The 19,779-nt window shown below is 55.5% G+C and overlaps 2 protein-coding genes across 2 annotated transcripts; one reads left to right on the top strand and one right to left on the bottom strand.

The window, feature by feature from the left end:
- Positions 1–3,356: 3,356 nt before the first annotated feature.
- Positions 3,357–4,289, bottom strand: LOC143692661 (olfactory receptor 14A16-like). The gene has a single exon (XM_077172910.1). The coding sequence runs from the start codon at positions 4,287–4,289 to the stop codon at positions 3,357–3,359; it is 933 nt and encodes a 310-aa protein (XP_077029025.1).
- A 9,191-nt stretch (positions 4,290–13,480) lies between these two features.
- LOC143692660 (serine/threonine-protein kinase pim-1-like) lies at positions 13,481–15,999 on the top strand (the record flags this gene model as incomplete). The annotated part of the gene is made up of 5 exons (XM_077172909.1): positions 13,481–14,077; positions 14,200–14,250; positions 14,454–14,820; positions 15,468–15,644; positions 15,893–15,999. Coding segments are annotated over 5 exons (1,299 nt in total), but the record flags the coding sequence as incomplete, so codon positions are not given.
- Positions 16,000–19,779: the final 3,780 nt, after the last annotated feature.

Raw genomic sequence — 19,779 nt, 5'->3', positions numbered from 1 at the left:
GAAAGATCTGTGTCTTCCCCTGCCATCAGAATGCTTCCAGGAGACCCCCTTTCCTGATGGGAAAACATTCCTTAAAAGTACTCAGATGACCCAGATAATAAAGATTTGCTTCTATATTATGAAACTAAGAGTTATTAAAACCTTTGCCCCTTTCCAGGCAGACATCAGTTTTGTGGACATGAACAGGCAGTGCCACTTGTGCCCTGAGGTGCCCTGAGCTGGGATTGGATCTCTCCAAGAGCACCTGAGGGAGAGCAGAGCACCTTGCAAGCTGCAGGTCCCTGACAGCCCCGCAGGGCTCCTGTCCCATCAACATCTGCTCTGCTCCAGTCTGAAACAGGGCCCAGCATGGTGCTGGGATCATCAGAGAGCTGAGGTGTGTGCTGGAATTCAATGGCCTCCCCATCCCGCAGCAGCCCTGCATTTCCCTGCTGCAGCCTTGGTCTCCAGCCCAGCCATGGAGGCTCTTTGGGCTCTGGAGTGTTGCTGCAGCCCCCAAGGGCAGCTGAGCTTGGCCTTTGGCACAGTCAGGCCTGGCCAGCGCAGGCCATGCTCAGCAATTGCTTGTGTGTGCCTGGCCTTGCTGTCAGCCCCGGCAGCGGCTGCGTGGCCCCTTTGTGGCCCTGTGCTGGCCCAGCCATGGTGGCCCAGCCCCTGTGCAGGCCCAGCCCAGGCCAGGAGCATTGCGGCTGGGAACGGCCCCTGTGCCGTGGTGCCCACAGCAGCCTTGGGGCTCTGTGCCCCACGGCCTCCCTGCTGGGCAGCCTCTGCCAGCTCCTGCAGAGCCCCTGGCACCTGTGGGGCTGCACAGACAGCCCTGCCCCGGGCTCTGCCGGCCTCTGGGCCAGCAGAGAGGCAGCCAGGGCTGGCCATGGCCGGGAACAGGCCCTGAGCCCCGCAGGAGGATGGAGCTGGGCCACAGCCAAACTCAGCCCAGGCCACAGCTGGGCTCAGCAGCCAGGGCTGCCAACGCATGGGCACAGAGGCTGGCGCTGACAAATGTCCTGGGCCCCCTCCCTGCTCTGTCCATGCCACCAAGGGCACAGAGCAGCCTCCTCTCTGGGCCACTTGCCTGTTTGCAATGCCTTGCACAGGCGCTGGCCCTGCCCCACAAGGCCTGGCCTGACTCCTGCCCCTGCACGCTCAGCCAGGCTGAGATGGACACTGATGGTTTCTGGGCCAGGCTCTCGGAGCCCAGCCCAGCTCCCTGCAAGCTCTGCCAGCTGCCCTGAGCTCTGGGCAGCACCAAGGGCCTCTCTGAGCCCAGCCCAGCCCAGCCGGCTCTGGCCCCACAGCTCTGCTCAGCCCAGGCTGCTCTGGGCACTGGCCCCACGGCCTCAGCCCCTGCCAAGGCCACAGCAGCAGCTGCAGCTGCCACAGGACTCAGCCCCAGCCATGGGGGAAGGTGCTTGGCCAAGGCCAAAGGAGGCTCCCTGGCTGCCCTGCTCCCCTCGGCCTGAGGTGCTGAGAGCTCTGCAGCCCCTGCTGCCATCCCATCTGCCCAGGGCAGCACAAGAGCCCCGGCCTTGGGGCCCTCAAGAGCTGCTCCTGCTCCAGGCCCAGGGCCCATGCCAAAGCTGGGACAGCAGCCACAAAGCTCTGCCCATTTCTGTTCATTGCTGCTCTCATGGGGATGGATCCTCATCCATTTGGAGGTTGCTGATGAATTTTGATACTCCAGAGGCCTCTTTCCTGAGATCTTCAGTTCAGGAATTCAGTGAAAAAGGCTCATAAATATTTGTTTAAAACACTTGAACAAAAACAGCCCCGAGGAACAATCAAAGTTTTCAATTCTTCTGTGGTTAATTAGACAAATTTCACAAGTATTTTCAATTTGAATCTGCTGTATTGAATAAATAGGGAAGGGAATTGTTTTATCCAGTATTCTTTTCCTGTTTATAGTTTGGTATTATCAATGTCCAATTGATATTGACCCCCAGGACCTCCTAATGCTGTGTGAAGAGATATGAAAATCAAGACCCTTCATGGCTGACAATCAATAACACTTTGTCCCCACCCCCTCCCTACCATTTCCCTCATCCAGTCCCTGGTGCTCCTATGGATCAGGAATGGTGTGGCCAGCAGGAGCAGGGCAGGGATTCTTCCCCTGTGTGGGGCCCTGGTTGGGCAGCACCTCGAGTGGGCAGCACCTCGAGGGATGGGCAATGGGAAGAAATCTGGACCAAGGAAGAGTAAAGAAAGCAAAGGTGGCACACAGGAAATGCTCAGGGCAGTTTGTGGGTGGCTGCCAGGCAGCCCTGGCTCTGAGCAACAGCGTCTGCAGTGGCACAGGAAACTCCCAGCTGATGGGAACAAACTTTCTGGCTGAGTGCAGAGGCCAGGACAAAGCTGAGTGGTTTCCCTGGTGTCCCCTAGCCCTTGCTGGCCCCAGGGGCTGATGGCATTTGTGCTCCCTCAGGTTCATGTCCCCACAGCAACAGCATGGGGGTGCTGGCCCTGCTGTGTGCAATGCAAACAGGGGCTGCTGAGGCAGTGCTGCCGTGTCTGTGCCTGCAAGGATGGGGCACCTGTGTGAGCTGGGGGAGAGGCCAGGGCTGCAGAGGGGGGATGTTGTTGGCAGCTGCATGAGGACGCTCTGGGACGCTGCCCTGGGCTGTGCAGCGCACTGGGCATGGATCAGCCCCTGCTCTGCTGCTCCTTCCCGTCTGGCCCAGGGCCCTTGCAGAGCCCCAGCCATGCTGTTTGCCCCCAGCCTGCCCACGGCCAGCCTGGGGCTGCTCACGGGGGTTTCTGTGCTGAGCATTGGCCTGGCCGTGTTCTTGAGAGAGCCTGGGCAAGGAGCCTGGAGCCCCCAGGGCCTGGCCTGAGGCGTCAGCGCTGCCCCAGCAGTGCCCATGGCCTGTCCCTGCTGCAGCCCCGGCACTGCCACCCCCAGGGCTGTGCCCGGCCCCGAGAGCACTCAGGCCCTGCAGCAACACCAGGGCCACCAGGGCAGCGGGGCAGGGCCACGCCAGCAGCACTGGCAACACCAAGTGCTGCTGCTGCTGCTGCTGCTGGGCACAGCTGCTGGGCCAGCACTGATCTGCCCCAGCTCTGCACACAGACATTGCTGCTGCAGCTCCAGAGAAGGCAACACAAGGGCATCTCTGCAGAAAACTCTGCTGGGAGATCCTTTAGTTCCTTTAAAGCCATTGAGAGTGCAGCCCCTCATTGACACAGTCTGTGGCCACAGGGAAGGTGGAGAGAAACAAAATGAGAAATGGCAGAAACAATGACATTTCTTTGTGGACAATAAGAAAAAATTAGAACAAAGATAAAAAACTCTAAAATGAAATCAAGAAGAAGTATCAAATATGACTTTTATTACATGTGATTTGCAAACACTGGCCAGCAGTTTAATGCTTCTGAAATTTTCCAGTGATCAGTCTCCTCACTGAATCCTTGAGCTCCTGGTTCCTCAGGCTGTAGATGAGGGGGTTCAGGGCTGGGGGCACCACCGAGTACAGAAATGACAGGGCCAGATCCAGGGATGGGGAGAAGATGGAGGGGGGCTTCAGGTAGGCAAACACGACAGTGCTGACAAACAGAGAGACCACAACCAGGTGAGGAAGGCAGGTGGAAAAGGCTTTGTGCCGTCCCTGCTCAGAGGGGATCCTCAGCACAGCCCTGAAGATCTGCACATAGGAGAAAACAATGAACACAAAACAGCCAAATACCAAAGACACACTGACAGCAATGAGCCCCACTTCCCTGAGCTGGGATTTGGAGCAGGAGAGCTTGAGGATCTGTGGAATTTCACAGAAGAACTGGCCCAGGGCATTGCCATGGCACAGGGGCAGGGAAAATGTATTGGCCGTGTGCAGCAGTGAATAGAGAAAGGCACTGGCCCAGGCAGCTGCTGCCATGTGGGCACAAGCTCTGCTGCCCAGGAGGGTCCCGTAGTGCAGGGGTTTGCAGATGGACACGTAGCGGTCGTAGCACATCACGGTCAGGAGGAAATACTCTGATCCAAGGAAGAAGATTAGAAGAAATACTTGGGCAGCACATCCAGTGTAGGAGATGTTGCTGGTGTCCCAGAGGGAATTGTGCATGGCTTTGGGGACAGTGGTGCAGATGGAGCCCAGGTCAGCGAGGGCCAGGTTGAGCAGGAAGAAGAACATGGGCGTGTGCAGGTGGTGGCCGCAGGCTACGGCGCTGATGATGAGGCCGTTGCCCAGGAGGGCAGCCAGGGAGATGCCCAGCAAGAGGCAGAAGTGCAGGAGCTGCAGCTGCCGCGTGTCTGCCAATGCCAGGAGCAGGAAGTGCCTGATGGAGCTGCTGTTGGACATTTTCTGGGGCTGCACATGGGGATCTGTAAAAAAAGTAATCATGGAATAGTTGGGTTTGGAGAGGACTCGAAATATCCCAGCACAGCCTGGGGGCACTTTCCCCCCACTGCCTGCCCAGGGCTCTGCTGCCTGGAGCTGTCCCTGCCAGCAGCTGCTTCCCTGTGCCCAGGGCTGGGCCCTGCCAGTGCTGCCAGAGCCCAGCCCAGCCCTGGGGGCTCAGCTCTGCCCTGCAGAGCCCTCCCAGCTCTGGCACTGCCCAGGGGCAGCTCTGGCTCTGCAGGCTCTGATGGCAACACCAGAGCAACCCTGAGGAGGCTGGAAAAGCAACACTGATGCTGCATGTGAGGGGCCCTGTGCTGATTACTGTCATTGCCTGGTTTATTACATCTGATGGATTTTTGGTTTTCTCAACCTGAACTGAGAGTTGAATATCAATGTGCAATTTCCCATCCATGCAACCCAGAGCAGTAGTTTAAAAAAGCAGGATTTTCCCTTTTATACAGCCCCTGCCTTGCCATGCTCCAAGTATAATCTACTTGGAAATGTTCTGCAGTTCAATGCCATGCTGGGAGCAGTCCTGAACAATGCAGCATCCTCCCCACACAAGGAGAACACTTCCAAGCCTGACCAGCTGTCTCCTCCCAGCCAGATCTTGTCCCCCAGTGCTGGCAGCAGCTGCCAGGGCTGGCTGAGAGCTGTCCCTGGCAGGCAGCAGAGTCCCTGCCCCAGCACAGCGCCCTGGGCTGCAGGACCCTGCTCTGCAGGACAGCCCTGGGCACCCCTGGCTGCTCTGCACAAGAGACAAGCAGAGAATGTACTCACAGGCTCTGCAGGCATTGGGATGTTCCAGCTTGAGGAGATGGCTCCAGGAGCTGCAGCTGCATTGTCCTGCAGCCAGAGGTTCCTGTGCCAAGGGCTGGCAGTGATTGTGCCCCAGGCACTTCTCAGCCCCTTCCCAGCCCTGACTGATTGAAGCTCTCTGTGCCTCTGGGCTGTGCCCGGGCTGGCTGCAGGCAGTGCCCCAGCCCTGCTGGGCTGGCACAAGAGCTGCTCATCCAGAGAAATGTGCTTTTGAAGCTCTTCTTGGTGACCAGGAGCTGCCTCTGTGCCAGGAGCCCAGCCCAGCTCAGCAGCACAGACACAGCACAAGGACTTTAATCAGCCTCTGGGGCTTTGTGCTCAGGCCCTGAACATCAGTCCCTGAGAGGGAGCTGAAGAAACCTCTGCAGAACTCCAAGGCAGAATCCAACTCCAAACTTTCTTGGACTTTTAATGGGTCCCAGAGAGGGACACGACTGAGCAAGTGTCCCCAGGCCCCAGGCAGAGCAGAGAACTGCAGGCAGTGATGACAGGTGGGGACAAAGAGAAGCCAAGTCTTGGTGCCCTGGGGCACAGCAGGGTCTGTGCCAGCAAGGGCTGGGAGGAGACACCTTGTCCTGAGGCCCTGGGGCCTCCTGGCACAGCCCCAGCCAGGCTGGGCACTGTCAGCCCCTTGTGCTGCCCTCAGCATCCCCCCCTAGCCCACATCCCAGTGGCCTCAAGGATCTGCTGCAAGGAGTCCCTGGGGAGCCTTGCTCAGCAATGGCCCTGGGGGCTCCTGAATGCTCCCTGCAGGGACTGCAGCTTTTTCAAAGGACTTGGGGTTTGGCTTTTGCCATGGAGTCTCTGAGAGGTTTGTGCAATCATGGCCTCCAATTATCTGCTGTAATTAGTCCCTGGAGAGGCTTTGTCAGTAACAACACTCAGTGGGGCTCATTAATGCTTCAGGGTACTTCAGTTATTTCAAGGTACTTGGTGTTTCCCTTTTGATACAGACTCTGTGAGAGGTTTGTGCAATCATGCCCCAATTATCTGCTTTAATGAGTCCCTGGAGAGCTTTGTACAGACACTCAGTGAGGCTCATTAATGCCTTGAGATACTCAAGGTTTTTAAGGTACTTTATGGATTTAAGAATTTTTTAGGTGCTTTCAAGGATTTTCCTTCCCACACTGAGTCTCTGAGAGGTTCTTGTGCCATCCTGGCCTCCAATTCTCTCCTCCAAGGAGTCCATGAGGAGCCTGTTTTGGGTATCTTCCCCCTTTCTGTTTTACAACAATGATGGAACTGAAAGAATTTTGTAAGACTTTCTAAAAGCATCCAAATAAACATGGGACAATTAACAATGCAACAACAACCACTAAGAGAATTAATAGTCCTGTTTTAGCTTGACACCATCCAACCCTTTAGTCCCTTGGATTGGAAGAGTTTATTGACCCAGTCTTTGTTTTTCACTTGAAGCTTCTTGAACCCTTCCTTCAGTACCTGAATGCTCTTGTGGATTGACTGGCTGTGGCTGGAGAGGTTCATGCAGCACATGCCCTCAGAGTCTACACAGCCATGCCCATGTGCCCAGAGTCAAAACTCTATCGCTGTTCTGCAAGGTGGCGTGTCTGATGGTCTCTGTGTCTGAGAGCAGCCACTCAATGTGAGGGAGGCAGCATTGGTTTGCTTACTCAACAGGCACCCAGGATGGTCTGATTGCCCTAAAGCTTTAGCTGCAGCCACCCAAGGTAGTCCAAATTGGGGGTGCTACCACCTGATACCTGGATTAAAGCTTTCAAAGCCATCTCTTTGATATCATCCAATACTTCTCTGGGGATACCTGCTGCTTGATCATCTGGCAGGCTGTGTTGTCCTTCTCCAGCCAGATGGTTGATTGTCAATTCTGCCCTTGCCTCATTATTAGCACAGTCTGCTATTAATTGATTTAGTAAACACTTCCATCCCCCTTCCCACAGGGTGTATTCTGTAGGTGACAACAACATGGTCATAATATATTTTAAATCATAGGGGGTTAAGACATGTGCTGTAAATATGGCCCTCATTAGGCCATTAAAACAAGGTAAGTCCTTCCTATGGTCTTTAGCTGCCCTACACAGATCCTTGATTTCCCCATAAATCAATGGCTGACACCTGGGATTCTGCCCCCTTCTTTCATACAGGGGCAATGAGGAGTTTTGAGGTTATTTGCCAGTCTCCTTCCTTAACTGGAGGCATGGCCCAGGGTGAAGGTGGAATGATTGACAGTGGGTGTGTGACCCGCAGTTGTGGGGGTGGAGTCTGGAGGTTCGTTCAGGGCGGAAGAGAAGGCTGTGGTAGCAGGAAGTGGAGGAGCCAAGATGGAGGGAGGATGGTTGGGCTCCTGAGCCACATTCAGGCTCCTTCTCTCTTGACTCTCCAGGCCATGGTGCTCCAAGACAGCGTGGCCATTGCCATCTTGGACCATCGTGGAAGGTCTGAGAAAGGCAGGTTTGAGGGGTGGTCCTGAGTTAGGAGTGAGCAACGGACTGAGTTTTCAACCCACTGCTTGCTGATGAAGGGTCTCAAGGATGGTGTGGAAGATGGGGAGCATGCAGGGTGCAATGGGGTCCCTTTTAACTCCGACGGAGTCCCAAAATTCAGTGGTATGGATTTCAGCAGCAGAGGCGTCTGGAAAATTTTTAATGATCCACCTCATGATTGATTTTAATTCGTACTTTGAAAATATAAAGTCATGATCAGTGAGAATTAAAGCATCCATGTATGCTCCTTTCTACTTTGGACATCTGACTACCCTTTTTTTTTGCTCTGCCTTATGGGGAAGAGCCACCATAACACTCCAAATCAGTTATGGGCCATGGGTGCATATTGTAAAAACACAGTGGCAAAATGGGCAATAAATGTCTTGCATTTCCCCAAACCCACCTGCAATCCTATGCAGGTGAAACCATTGTTGTCCCTGCCGATCCTGGGCAAGGTCCCTCAAAGCAACGATGAATCCGCTGGGCCTGGCACAATCCAAAATCCCAGGGAGCCCTGGCCTATCCATCAGCCAACCCCAGCTGACGTGACTGACACAGGGAGCCCTGAGTGTCAGGGTCCCTGTTTGGGCGCTGTCATCGTTTGACACTGGCACAATGCCAGTGCCCCCATGAAGATACCCTCTCCCTGGTTTCTGCTGTGAGATGTGACCAGGAATAAGCAAAGCAGGCTCCTACTTAGGAAAGAAAACAAAACTTTATTAACTACACTACACTATATATAAAAAGGAACACACACAGGGAAAATGAAAACCTTACAAATACATTTCCTCCTCCCCCCACCAAATTTCCAATACAATACATCTATTCCCCAAAATCACCAACTCCTGGTCCAGCACCACCCTTCAGACAATCAATCCTCAGTTCCTTAAGAGGAGAGGAGTCCTTCTTGTACCATGGGCTTCCCCTGGAAACACAGCTGAAGCCTCGTGTGTTTCCATGTCACTCGTGGCACCGCCTGGAGTACATCTGCCGTAGTGACCTCTTCCTTTCATGTCCAGTGCTCCCACCACTGAACACGGACCAGACCTGCTTCTAGGGTGGTCTTTTAAGGATGCTCTGTCCTGATCCAAAAAAGGCACAATCTCTCCTTTGGGACACCTGTCCCCCCCATATTTTTTCATCCCCTGGGGCCGAGGGGCATCAACACTGAACCCTCTTGGCTCTGAGGCCATTGCCTCCCCCTAGATGCAGTCTCTGTATCACAAGGAACATGGTTCTGTCCATGGCTGTACAAAAAGAGTCCAGCAAAAGCCACTCCATCATCTCTTCCCACTAAGATTCTTCTCTATTCTTCCACTATCTCTCACTTACCCAGACCTCTCTCACACTTGCACATTCCTTCCTCATCTTCCACTCTGTCTTCTAGGAGAGGTCAATGTTCTGTAAAGTTCTCATTCTCTGAAAAGGGGTTAAAAGCTCCTACAAGCGGCCGGCTGAACCCCCCCTTCTTCTCCTTCCCAGCCGTGCTGCGGGCACAGGCCCATGTTTATCCAGTTTCAAGGTTACAGTCCCAGGTAGCGGCTCTCTCTTTCTTTCTCTGTCTCTGTCTCTCAGGAGGGGCTGCCCGATGGCTCCCGGTGTCTCTCTCTCTCTCTTCCACCCTTCCACCCCCGGCCTCAGGCCTACCTCTCTCGGCCACATGGCTTTCCCCTCCCCCTGCCCAGCCAGCAGCTGGGTGCCGGAACCCAACAGAGCCTCCCAGGCGAGAGCTCTGCTTTTAACCCCGTGTTCTCAGAGGCGTGTCCAATGTCCCAATGGCAAGACTAGATGCCAATATTAAAATCTGAACATCCAAAGGCCTGACCACAGCATCCCAGAAAACACATTTCCTGTCAAACCACCACAATAGCTAAGAAGGCAAAGTGTATGTTAGTTAGAAGGGGTTTTTATGACTTAGAGCAAAGGATAAGCCCACCTCAAACAAGATGTTTTTACCAAGCAGAAAGATAGCACAGGCAAACAAGTCAGCAAATGTTGCAAGTAGAAAAAAGGTCTCAGAATTTTCCACTGCAAGAAAACTGGAAAACATCTTCTAGCTTAAACTGTAATTTACTAACTTTTAGTGACTGGAGAATAGTAACATGAATATGGTAATTATAGTAGTTACAATTGGCTATAGATAAAAATATAGGTATAGATTGGTTCTACTGTATTAAGATGCTCAGCAAAGAAAAGTATATAATGCATTTGTAACCTAAACTAAGGGTCTCCAGGCCTGCAGCTGGAGCTGACAGCTGTGGGCACAGCTCTGTCACCCACGACCCTGGACTGCTGTAACACCTTGCAAACAATAAACTGCATTTTGAAGAGCCGCCTGGAGTGCCACATCCCTCATTTCGGCTCTCACAAACTGATGTTTCCCAGATCTACCAGAGCCCAGATCCAGAAATTTCCTGGTGCTGGTGCAGCCCAAGTGCAGCAATTTGCAGGCAAAAAAAGCCAAAATCTGGCAATTTTCCATTGCTGGCTCTGTCGCTGCCCAGACCTGGAGTTGCCCAGCACTGCCATTGCCCAGATGCAGAAATTTCCCAGTGCTGGCAAAGCCCAAGTGCAGCAATTTGCTGGCACAGAAATCCAAAACCCGGCAAATACCTGGGTCTGGCACCACCCAGATCTGGTGTTTTCCAGCACTGCCAGTGTCCAGACCTGGCAATTTCCTGGTGCTGGCACAGCCTAATTCCAGCAATTTGCTGGCAAAGAAAGCCAAAATCAAGCAAATACCTGGTACCTAAAGCAATGCAATCTCGTGTTTGCTGACACTGCCAGTGCCCAGATCCGGAATTTTTCAGATGCCTGCACAGCATAATTCCAGCAATTTGCTGGCACAGAAGGTTAACATTTAGCAATTTCCCGGTGCTGGCACATTCCCCACCCAGATCTGGTGTGCGCTGGCACTGCCAGTGCCCACATCTGGCAATTTCCTGGTGCCAGCACCTCCCAAATGCAGCAATTTTCTGGCAAAGAAAGCCAAAGCCCAGCAGCTTCCTGGTGCTGACACTGGCATCACCCAGATCTGGTGTGTTGGGGGGCCTCAGCTTAAGACTGTGGGAAAACCCTCTTTAGTTGGGGTCAGCAGGAGCTCCCAGCCATAATCCTCTTGTTCAGTTATGCAGATTGTTACCAGAAAGTTCTGGGTTCTCTTTGCTATCATTGGTTACTTTTTACTGCAAAAAGTGTAATATTCTTAATCGTTCCTTCCTCTTGGGTCCTTGTCTCAGATCCCACCTTTAACCCCTTGTCCTAGATTGCTAAGCAATGTGTATTCCATTTACCATCTGTTAGGGCTATGGCAGTTGTATTCTGGGAATTGGGCAGTTTTCTTATCTCTTCCCCCAACCAATCCTCCCTCCGGGGAGACACCTGATGTTAATGGCCATTGAATGTCACTGCATGACTGATAAAATTACAGCATCCCACTGCGAGATGCTCCGCCCAGAGGGAGGAGCCAAGCATTCCCAACTGGATATAATCTGAGATCTTGGGACACCAGAGCATTTCCACTGGATTCCCAGAGGAACAGCTGCTCTTCCACTGGATCTTCAAAGGAAGACTACACCCTTTTCTACAGGATCACTGCTCCAACAGAACCACACCTGCTGCTCCAGGAGGGCTGCAGCCACAATTCCAACTGGACTGCTACCAACACCCTGACCCACAGGGTGTCATGTTGTATTCTGACTCTGTCAGTGTTGTTTTGATTTACTGCATTGTTTATTTTTTTTCTTCCCTAATAAAAGAACTGTTATTCCTGCTCCCATATCTTTGCCTGAGAGCCCCCCCTTCATTTCAAATTTATAACAATTTGGAGGGAGGGGGTTTACAGTTTCCAGTTCAGGGCAGGCTCCTGCCTTCCTTAGCAGACACCTGTCTTTCCTAACCAAGACACCCTCCCCATAAATAAATGTATAAATATCCCTGCTAGACCCTGGACCCAGGCTTTTTTCTGCTTTGCTCTCTGTACTGTGCACGCCATCCTGTTTGTTGTGTTTGCCTTCATTAAAGTTCTGTTTCCAGAGCACCAGATGAAAGCAGTCTCTGTCTGTAAAGTGGCCAGAGCTGGTTCTCAGGGAAACCACTGGTCAACGGTCCGGACGAGGGCCAGAAGGTTTCACTGGTGTTTGCTGGCACCGCCAGTGCCCAGATCTGGAAATTTCCCTATTCTGACACAGCCCAAGTGCAGCAGCAATTTACTGGCACAGAAATCCAAAACCTGGCAACTTTCTGCTGCTGGGTCTGGGACCACCCACATCTTGTGTTTGCTGTGCCAGTGCCCAGATTTGGAAATTTCCCGGTGCCAGCAGAGCCCAAATCCAGCAGATTTCTGTCACTGGCAACGACACCACGCAGATCTGGTGTTTGCTGGCAGTGCCAGTGCCCAGATCTGAAAACTTCCTGGTGCTGGCACAGCCCAAGTCCAGTGATTTGCTGGCACAGAAAGCCAAAATTTGGCAATTTCCAGGTTCTGGCTCCAGCACCATCCAGATCTGGTGTTTGCTGGGACCACCAGTGCCCAGATTTGGAAATTTCCCAATGCCTTCACAGCCCAGGTCCAGCAATTTGGTTTTAGCTAGCTTAGGCAGAGAAGTTCCTGGGACTGTGACTTTGCTTTTTCTTGGAACTGTTTAAACCTGCTCTGGACTGAAAACCCAGAAAAACACCGGCAGCTCACACCTGTGGCCCACCGAGCTCTGGGACGCTGCATTCCAGCACCAGAGGGACTTAGAAGAGACCGAGTGAGCCAACTACAACCCACAAAAAGGACTTTCTGAATTTGCCATCTCTTCAGCACTGTCAGAGGTTTTATTTAATATTATTCATTTTTCATGCTTGTGAATACTTTACTTGTTAAATAAACTGGGTTTTTTGCACTTTTTTCGAGGGAAGTCTTTTCCTGAACTAGTAGGGGGAGGGGCCGCTTGAACTTGCTTTCTAGACAGACCCCTTTTGGAGGTTTCCGCACCAAATTTGCCCTAGGCCAGCACAAACAGTCATCATGAAAATTTCACCAGTGGCATAATTTCCTGCTGGCAAATCTTGTGACAGAAGCTTGACCTTGTTCTCCATGAGACATTTTTGGGAAGAGCAGACAGGAGAAGATTCCTGGAAAACTGAAACAGCTTTCCAGAAGGGAAATGAAAATGAAAGAAACAATCCAAGATCTTTTCCCCTACTTATTTCTATGCTCCCCTTTTCCATGTTGCACTACTTCTCCATCCCAGGAATTCCAGATGCACTGCACCTCTAAGATCGGTGACTTAGTGATTTTTAGACACTCGAAAATACCATCAGCCACACAGAGTTTTCCTTCCCCTGGTTTTACTGGAAGGCAACACTGGAGATGTAAGTGCAGTGCTGGGGTCAGGTAGGAATCCTACAGCAAGGGAAGGTGGCCCGACAGTGTTTGACCCTCAGCCAGGCCAATGCAGAGCAGCAAGCGAGGGGATTGCTGTGCCAGTGTGCAGGAGTCAGGGCTCTGCATCTGGGCTCACCGCTGCAAAGTTCCCGTGTTTGGACAGACTCAGGGGCTGTGCCCGGAGCGCGCGGGGCTCGAACGTGGGGCTCGTGGGGCGAGCGGGGAACGGACATGGGGACGAACGGACACGGACGAACGGTGTTTCAGTTGCAGCGGCGGCAGCGGCGGCAGCAGCAGCGGCGGCAGCAGCAGCGACAGCAGCAGCAGCGGCAGCAGCAGAACAGATATTTTAGATCACTTTTTCTTTCTTTCTCTTTCTCTTTTTCCTTCTCTTTCTGTTTTTCCTTCTGTTTTTCTTTCTCTCCCGTTCCCGCTGTCGGGCACCCTTCTCTCGGGGTCCCTTGCCCGGCGTCCCTCTCCTCTCCCCGCCTCCCTCTCCCCTGCCGGGCCGGGCCATGCCCCCGGCCCGCCCCCGGCCCCGGGCGGGGCTGCCCCGTGCCCGGCCCCGCCCGTCCCGCCGCGCTCTCGCCTCCGCCCGGCTCTGGCCGTACTGGCGGTGGCGCTGCTGGGCGGGCATCAGTGCCTGGTGCGGGGGCGGCATCGCCGCCCTTCGGCTCCGCCTGGCCCGAGCCCGGCCCCGCCCCCGAGGCCGGCTTCAGTCCCGGCCCCGGCCCCGGCCCCGATCCCGGGCCCGGCTCCTCCCGGGGCCCGCGGAGGACACAGGCGGCGCGGCCGCTGCCGCCGCCTCCGCTGGGGCTTCCCCGGCCCGAGCTCCGCCGCTCGGCAGCGCGGCCGCCGGCCCCGAGCCTCCCGTGCCGCTTTCCAAAGAGCGAACGCCTGGGCATGCCCGGCCCGGGGCGGCTGAGGGGCGCTCGGGGGCCGTTGCTGGCCCCGGGCCGAGCGCTGACAGCCGCGTCTCGCCCGCAGGGAAGGCGCACGAGGCCCTGCAGGAGCGGTACCGAGTGGGTTCGCTGCTGGGGCGCGGAGGATTCGGCAGCGTCTTCGCGGCCACGCGGCTCTCGGACGGCGCCCCGGTGAGCGGCGGGGCCGGCGGCGGGCGCAGGAGGAGGGGGCGGAGGAGGAGGAGGAGGAGGAGGAGGATGGGGCTGGGCAGGGCGGGCGGCGAGCTGAGCCCGCTGCTGTCCTTGGCTTGCAGGTGGCCATCAAAAGGGTGCCACGGAACCGCGTCCGGCACTGGGGCGAGCTGGTGAGTGAGCGGGGCCAGCGGCAGCAGCCGGGGCTGCCGGGCGGGGATGAGCCGAGGCCCGGCACGGTGGAAGCCGCCAGGACGCCTCGAGGGAGAGCGGGCGTGGGTCCAGCGCAGGGCGCAGAGCATCCCGGGCTGGCTGAGGGCTCCCCGAGCCCCGGCACGGCATCGGCCCCACTGAGGGCATCGTGCTCCTCCCGCAGCCCGACGGCAGCAGGGCCCCGCTGGAGATCGTGCTGCAGGCCAAGGTGTCCACTGGCTTCCCTGGTGTGGTGCAGCTGCTGGAGTGGCTTGAGCTGCCCAACCACATCGTGATGGTGCTGGAGCGGCCAGAGCGGTGTCAGGACCTGCAGCGTTTCATTGGGGCACGGCGGTTCCTGCCCGAGGAGGTGGCGCGGGCGCTGTTCCGCCAGGTGCTGGAGGCCGTGCGGCACTGCACCAGCTGCGGGGTCCTGCACCGCGACATCAAGCCAGAGAACATCCTGCTTGACCTGCACACCGGGCAGGCCAAACTGATCGACTTTGGCTGTGGCACCTACCTGCAAGAGACAGCCTACACCCACTTTGCAGGTGAGCCCACGTAAGGGTGTACTCCTGGTCCCGGCATCTCATGGCCCAACATCTCCCAGCCCAAGCTGGCTGTGGCAGCGGGGATTCTCCCTTTTGCTGCCAGTCAGGGGACTGAGTCTTCAGCTGAGTTGCTTTAGAGTGGGGCTGGGTGGGGAGCCATCTTCCAGCCCTGCTGGCAGCCTTTGCCAGCCACTCTGCCCAGGACTGGGGCTGGGCTGGGGCAGCCAGCCCAACCAAAACCCCCGTGGGTGGGGGTAGCAGAGATGGGGGCAGAACCTGTGCCCCAGCCAGTTTGGTGTGCAGGCAAGAGGAAGGGCTTGGACTGATCCACTCTCCCTGTTTGCCTTGGCTTCCTAATATTTTTGGGGCAATGCAGGCAGGGAGGATAAGGGCATGTTTTTTCCCCAGCACGGAGAGGGTTTTTCCTTTACAGGTCAGGGTCAGGCTTAGCCAGGGCTTCCTCTGCCCTCTTCTGACACCAGTGGCTTCTTTTCCAAGCCTAAGTTTGTGCACAAGTCCCAGGTGCTGGCGAGAGGGCAGTGGTCACCCTGTGTGCCACTGATGCAGCCCCCGCAGGCCCAGGGATGCTGGGGCCAGGCTGTGGGAGCAGCAGCATCCCCCTGCTGAACTCCATCTGTATTCCATAGGAACACTGTCCTACAGCCCCCCGGAATGGAACGACTTTGGCTGGTACCATGGCGAGGCAGCAACGATCTGGTCCCTGGGCATCCTGCTGCACCAGATGGTCTGCGGGGAGCACCCGTTCAGGAGGGGCCGGAACCTCAGCTGGGGCCAGCTCCCGCTGCCACAAGGGCTCTCTCAAGGTGGATCCCCTTCTCTGGGCACGGGGGGAATCCCAGTGCTGGGAGCCAGCAGCGGGCTCGTGAGCATCCCGCTCTGGCAGCTGCTGAGGAGGTGGCACATGTCCTGCTCTCCTCCAAAACAGGGAAGTGATGGGAAAGTTTAGGCCCAACCCTGAGCGCATCCAGAATGGCCTGGCCATGGGAATAGTGGGGCAAAGCAGACAGGAGCCTTCTCTGGCTGACTGGCAGTTTCTGCTTTCTCTTGCCAGAGTGCAAAGATCTGATCAGGTGGTGTTTATCCGTGAACTCCTTGGAAAGACCCACATTAGAAGACCTGTTCTGTGATCCTTGGGTGCAGGATATTCCTCTGCCATAGAAGAAGGGAGAGAGCCACAGGCACACTTTGATCCAGGGCCCTGGTAAGTTGCAGCTCCACACATGCCGTGGCAATGAGAAGCAGAGGAACCCAGACCTTTTTGTGCTGCCTGTGTCACTGCACCGGGGCCATGGGATGGGCACACGCAGCCCTTGTGCTGCAGCTGAGCTGCTCTGCCCAGCACTGGTGGCCGCCATCCAAGCTGGTTTTGCTTGTGCTGGTTCCCTGACAGCTGGGGCCCTGGGCAGAGCCCTGAGAGCCTGGTCTCCCCCCAGGGAAGGAGCAGGAGCCCCTGGAGAAGCTGTACCGGGTGGGGATGCTGCTGCTGCTGCTGCTGCTGCTGCTGCTGCTGGAGACAGCCAGGATGACATCAAGGATGACAAGCTCTTCCTCAGCCTGGCCACTGGAGGCTGAAGGTGATGGACTTTGATTCTGGCACCTTCTTCAAAGCCAAACTCCACAGGGAATTTGCAGATGAGTCCCCACCTGGGGGAATTCTGCCAGATTTGGGCATGGCCCAGCCTGGCTGGGAGGCAAAGGTTCCCCCTTTGCTGGGGCAGATGCAACTCATCCTTCAGTCGCTGCCCAGCTGCTTTTTGGCAGGGCTGTGGGGCTGGGCTGGGGTGGGTACGAAATGGGAGTGGGCTCCTGGCCCTGCCAACAGCCCCCAGCACCCACCGTGCCCCGGGCTGGGGCTGGGGCTGGGGCTGGGGCAGCCAGCCCGACACAATCAAAGCCCCATGGTGGGAGCAGAGGTGGGACTCCAGAACCTGTGCAGGGGCTGCTTTGCTGTGCAGGCAAGGAAGGGCTTGGGCTGCTCCACTGCCCTTGTTTGCTTTGGGATCACGGTGATTTTGGGGGGCAGTGCAGGGGGGAAGAGAGAAAGTGTGGGCTTCCCTCAGCCATGTCTGGGTTTTTCCCTACCATGGAGGAGTTGGGCCTTCCTCAAGGCCCTGACAGAGATAAGAGTTTTTACTGTTTTTCTTGTTTTCCCTTTTTGCATCTAATCTCTTTTCAATGATGTGTTGTTTGTTTTTCCAGAGGAAGCGTTCTAGGTGGTCCAGTGTGGATGGGGAAGTGCTTGGGAGCAGCTGTGGCGTGGATGGGCAGTGGCCTTGGAGAAGGCTGAGGCCATGGTTTGGGAGCAGCTTTTCTTGCAGCCATGGCTGGCGTGAGGTGGGTCCCTGTGTGCTTGGCAGGGTGGGATCAGAGCTTTTGGGAGATGGCAGCGAGCACAGGAGCATCCTGCTCTGGGCAGCTGCTGAGGGCTGGATGTGCCATGGCTGGCTGCAGGCTGGGCACATGTCCTGCCCTCCTGCTCTGCTGCCAAAGGCAGCAGGGATGGGCAGCTCTGGGCACAGCTCTGGGCACAGCCAGCACGGCCTGGGCACCGCAGGCCTTGGCACAAGGGCACAGGAGCCCTCAGCTGACGGGCGGTTTCTGCTTTCTCTCCTTGCAGCCGGGCTCTGCGGCTGCTGAGGCTGCTCTGGGCTCTGCCAGGGCTCTGCTGGGCTCAGCCCTGGGCCCAGCTGGGCTGGCTCTGCCCTCACATTGCTCTGACAGCTCTGCATCAGACGAGCCCGTTGCGAGCACAGCGCCTGAGCTTTCTGCTTTGGCAGTGAGTGAGACTCTGCTGCAGACCCAGAGATTGCAGCTGGGGGGACACATGCAATTGGCAAGAACCTAAACTCTACACAGTCCCAGCTGAACGCCTGGATCTGCACAGGCTGTTTTGTCTGTCCCATTCTTCCTTCTTGATTGGCTGGAATTGTGCAGTTGCACTTTCTTCCTCCTCTAGCAGTGCCACGAGTGGGCCAAAGCTGGTGAGTGGGCCGTGCTCCTGAGGCAGTGCAGTCTGGAGCTGGTGGATGGAGAATTGCCCTTCTGCACTGCCAAACCAGAGCAAAAAGCTGTCAGTAGGACTTTGTGTCTTTAAGAAATCCCTGACAGTTTCAACGGGAATGTGCAGCTCATTCACAGGGTGAGAAGGAAGGGCATCTTCTAAAGGATTTGGAGTTTGACAAAGGTTAGATTCCCAGTCCTGCTTGGAGCTGGCAGAGCACAAAGCAATTTCCTCTTGCTTAAACCACACTTTAAAATAACAATGTTGGAAACAAACCCCAAAAAATTTTTTTAAAGATTACTAAGGCCAGTAAGATGCATGAATGCCATCAGTTATTTACAATGTAAATTTACAATGTAAATAACTGAGCTCTCTGTTTCAAAAGATCAGTTACCTCTTAATTTAGAGTTACAGAAGATTTGTCATTGCACACTTGCATTTTGTTTTTATCTTTCAAATTTTATAAACGTTTTCTTCTTTTCTTTTTCTTTCTTTTATCCGTAAACCACAAAGCATGCTGTAAAAAAGGAATGTCCTTTGCTCCTGGTTCCTGTGTGGAGCAGCTCCCTTCCTGCTGCCTGAGCTGCTCAGGCAGAGCCCGGCAGCTCCTGGCCCTGCAGGGCTGAGGCTTTTCCCCGTTGCTGGGCACAGACTGATGGAGCAGCACTGCTGAACATGGGCACACAGAGAGACCAGGAGCAGCTGCCTTTGCCCACCTGAGGCTCCAAGGCCCAACCTCTGAGCAGCCAGGGCTGGAAGAGACTGGCAGGATCTGATCCCTGACTCTGGGCCAGGGCTGCAACAATGACCCCACAGCAGCAGCAGCAGCAGCAGCAGGAGATGGAGCTGACTTTCAGCACAGCCCCTGCCCCTGTTCCCTCCCGTGTGCAGTGGTGTCACAGCAGCCTGAGGCACCTGGGAGCCCCCAGTGCCAGCAGGGGCTTGAGATGGCAGCCCTGGGCTCCTGGAGGCTGTGCAAGGGACGGAGCTGGGCACTCCCTGTCCATGGGGAGCTTGCAGATGGAAAAGGCTGCTGTGCCCAGGCAGCTCCAAGGGCACAGAAAGGAGGCTCTGGAGCACTGGATCTGTGCCAGTGCCACAGTCCTGGGCAGCAGCCAGCCAGCCCTGGGGGAACAGAGGGCACAGCACGAGGGACAGAAGCAGGCAAGGGCAGAGACTGGAGAGAGCCAGAGCCAGGAGCAGGAACAGCTGCTCCATTGCACTCTTGGAGAAAGCTCTGGGCTGGTTCCAAGCGCTGAAAGGCGTGAAGGGCAGAGAGGAGCCACAGCAAACAATGCTCCTGTTTGCACAGCCTCCCCTCACCGTGTCCCAGAAGGAATTGCATGGACTGTGTTCTTCTCTCCGAGTCGTCTCGTTCAGCATGAGCAGCTCAGCACCAGGAGCTGAAGGAGCTGAAGCCTCAGGCCACAGGAGCTGGGCAAGAGGAGACTTTCTGAGCAAATGAATGCTGCTAACATGGACCCAGCTGAATGCAGTGGATAGAATCATGGAATCACAGAATCCTTTCTGTTGGAAAAGCCCTCTGAGCTCACCCAGTGCAGCCGCTCACCCAGCAGTGCCAAGCCCAGCACTAAACCACGTCCCTGAAGTGCCAAGGCCTGGACAGCAGCCCTGAGTGAGGCCTGAACAGCAGGCCCTGAGCCAAAGGTGGCCTCTGGATGAACCTTCCAAGCAAAGGTTATCTTTGTATCTGCTCCCTAATGAAATATGCATGGTCATTAGCACTGGGATAGATGTAGCCACTCATTAGTGAAACATGTATTGACCTTTGTGTATTTAGAAGCCAGGCAAGGCCATGAAATCTGACATCTGGCCTTGTTTGGGGCTGAATGGTCAAAGTCACCTCCCTTGGTTCCTCCTGGGGCCCTGGCCAGGCTTTGGGAGGAACCCAAGAGGAGGATGAAACCAGATGTTGC

The sequence above is a fragment of the Agelaius phoeniceus genome (assembly GCF_051311805.1).
Source record: "Agelaius phoeniceus isolate bAgePho1 chromosome W unlocalized genomic scaffold, bAgePho1.hap1 SUPER_W_unloc_2, whole genome shotgun sequence".
NCBI classification, from domain to species: Eukaryota; Metazoa; Chordata; class Aves; order Passeriformes; family Icteridae; genus Agelaius; species Agelaius phoeniceus.
This window is presented reverse-complemented; position numbering and strand designations above follow the sequence as displayed.

Bases quoted from the DNA above. Each gene is read 5' to 3' on its own strand.
- LOC143692661 (XM_077172910.1), bottom strand. From the start codon at position 4,289: ATGTCCAACAGCAGCTCCATCAGGCACTTCCTGCTCCTGGCATTGGCA.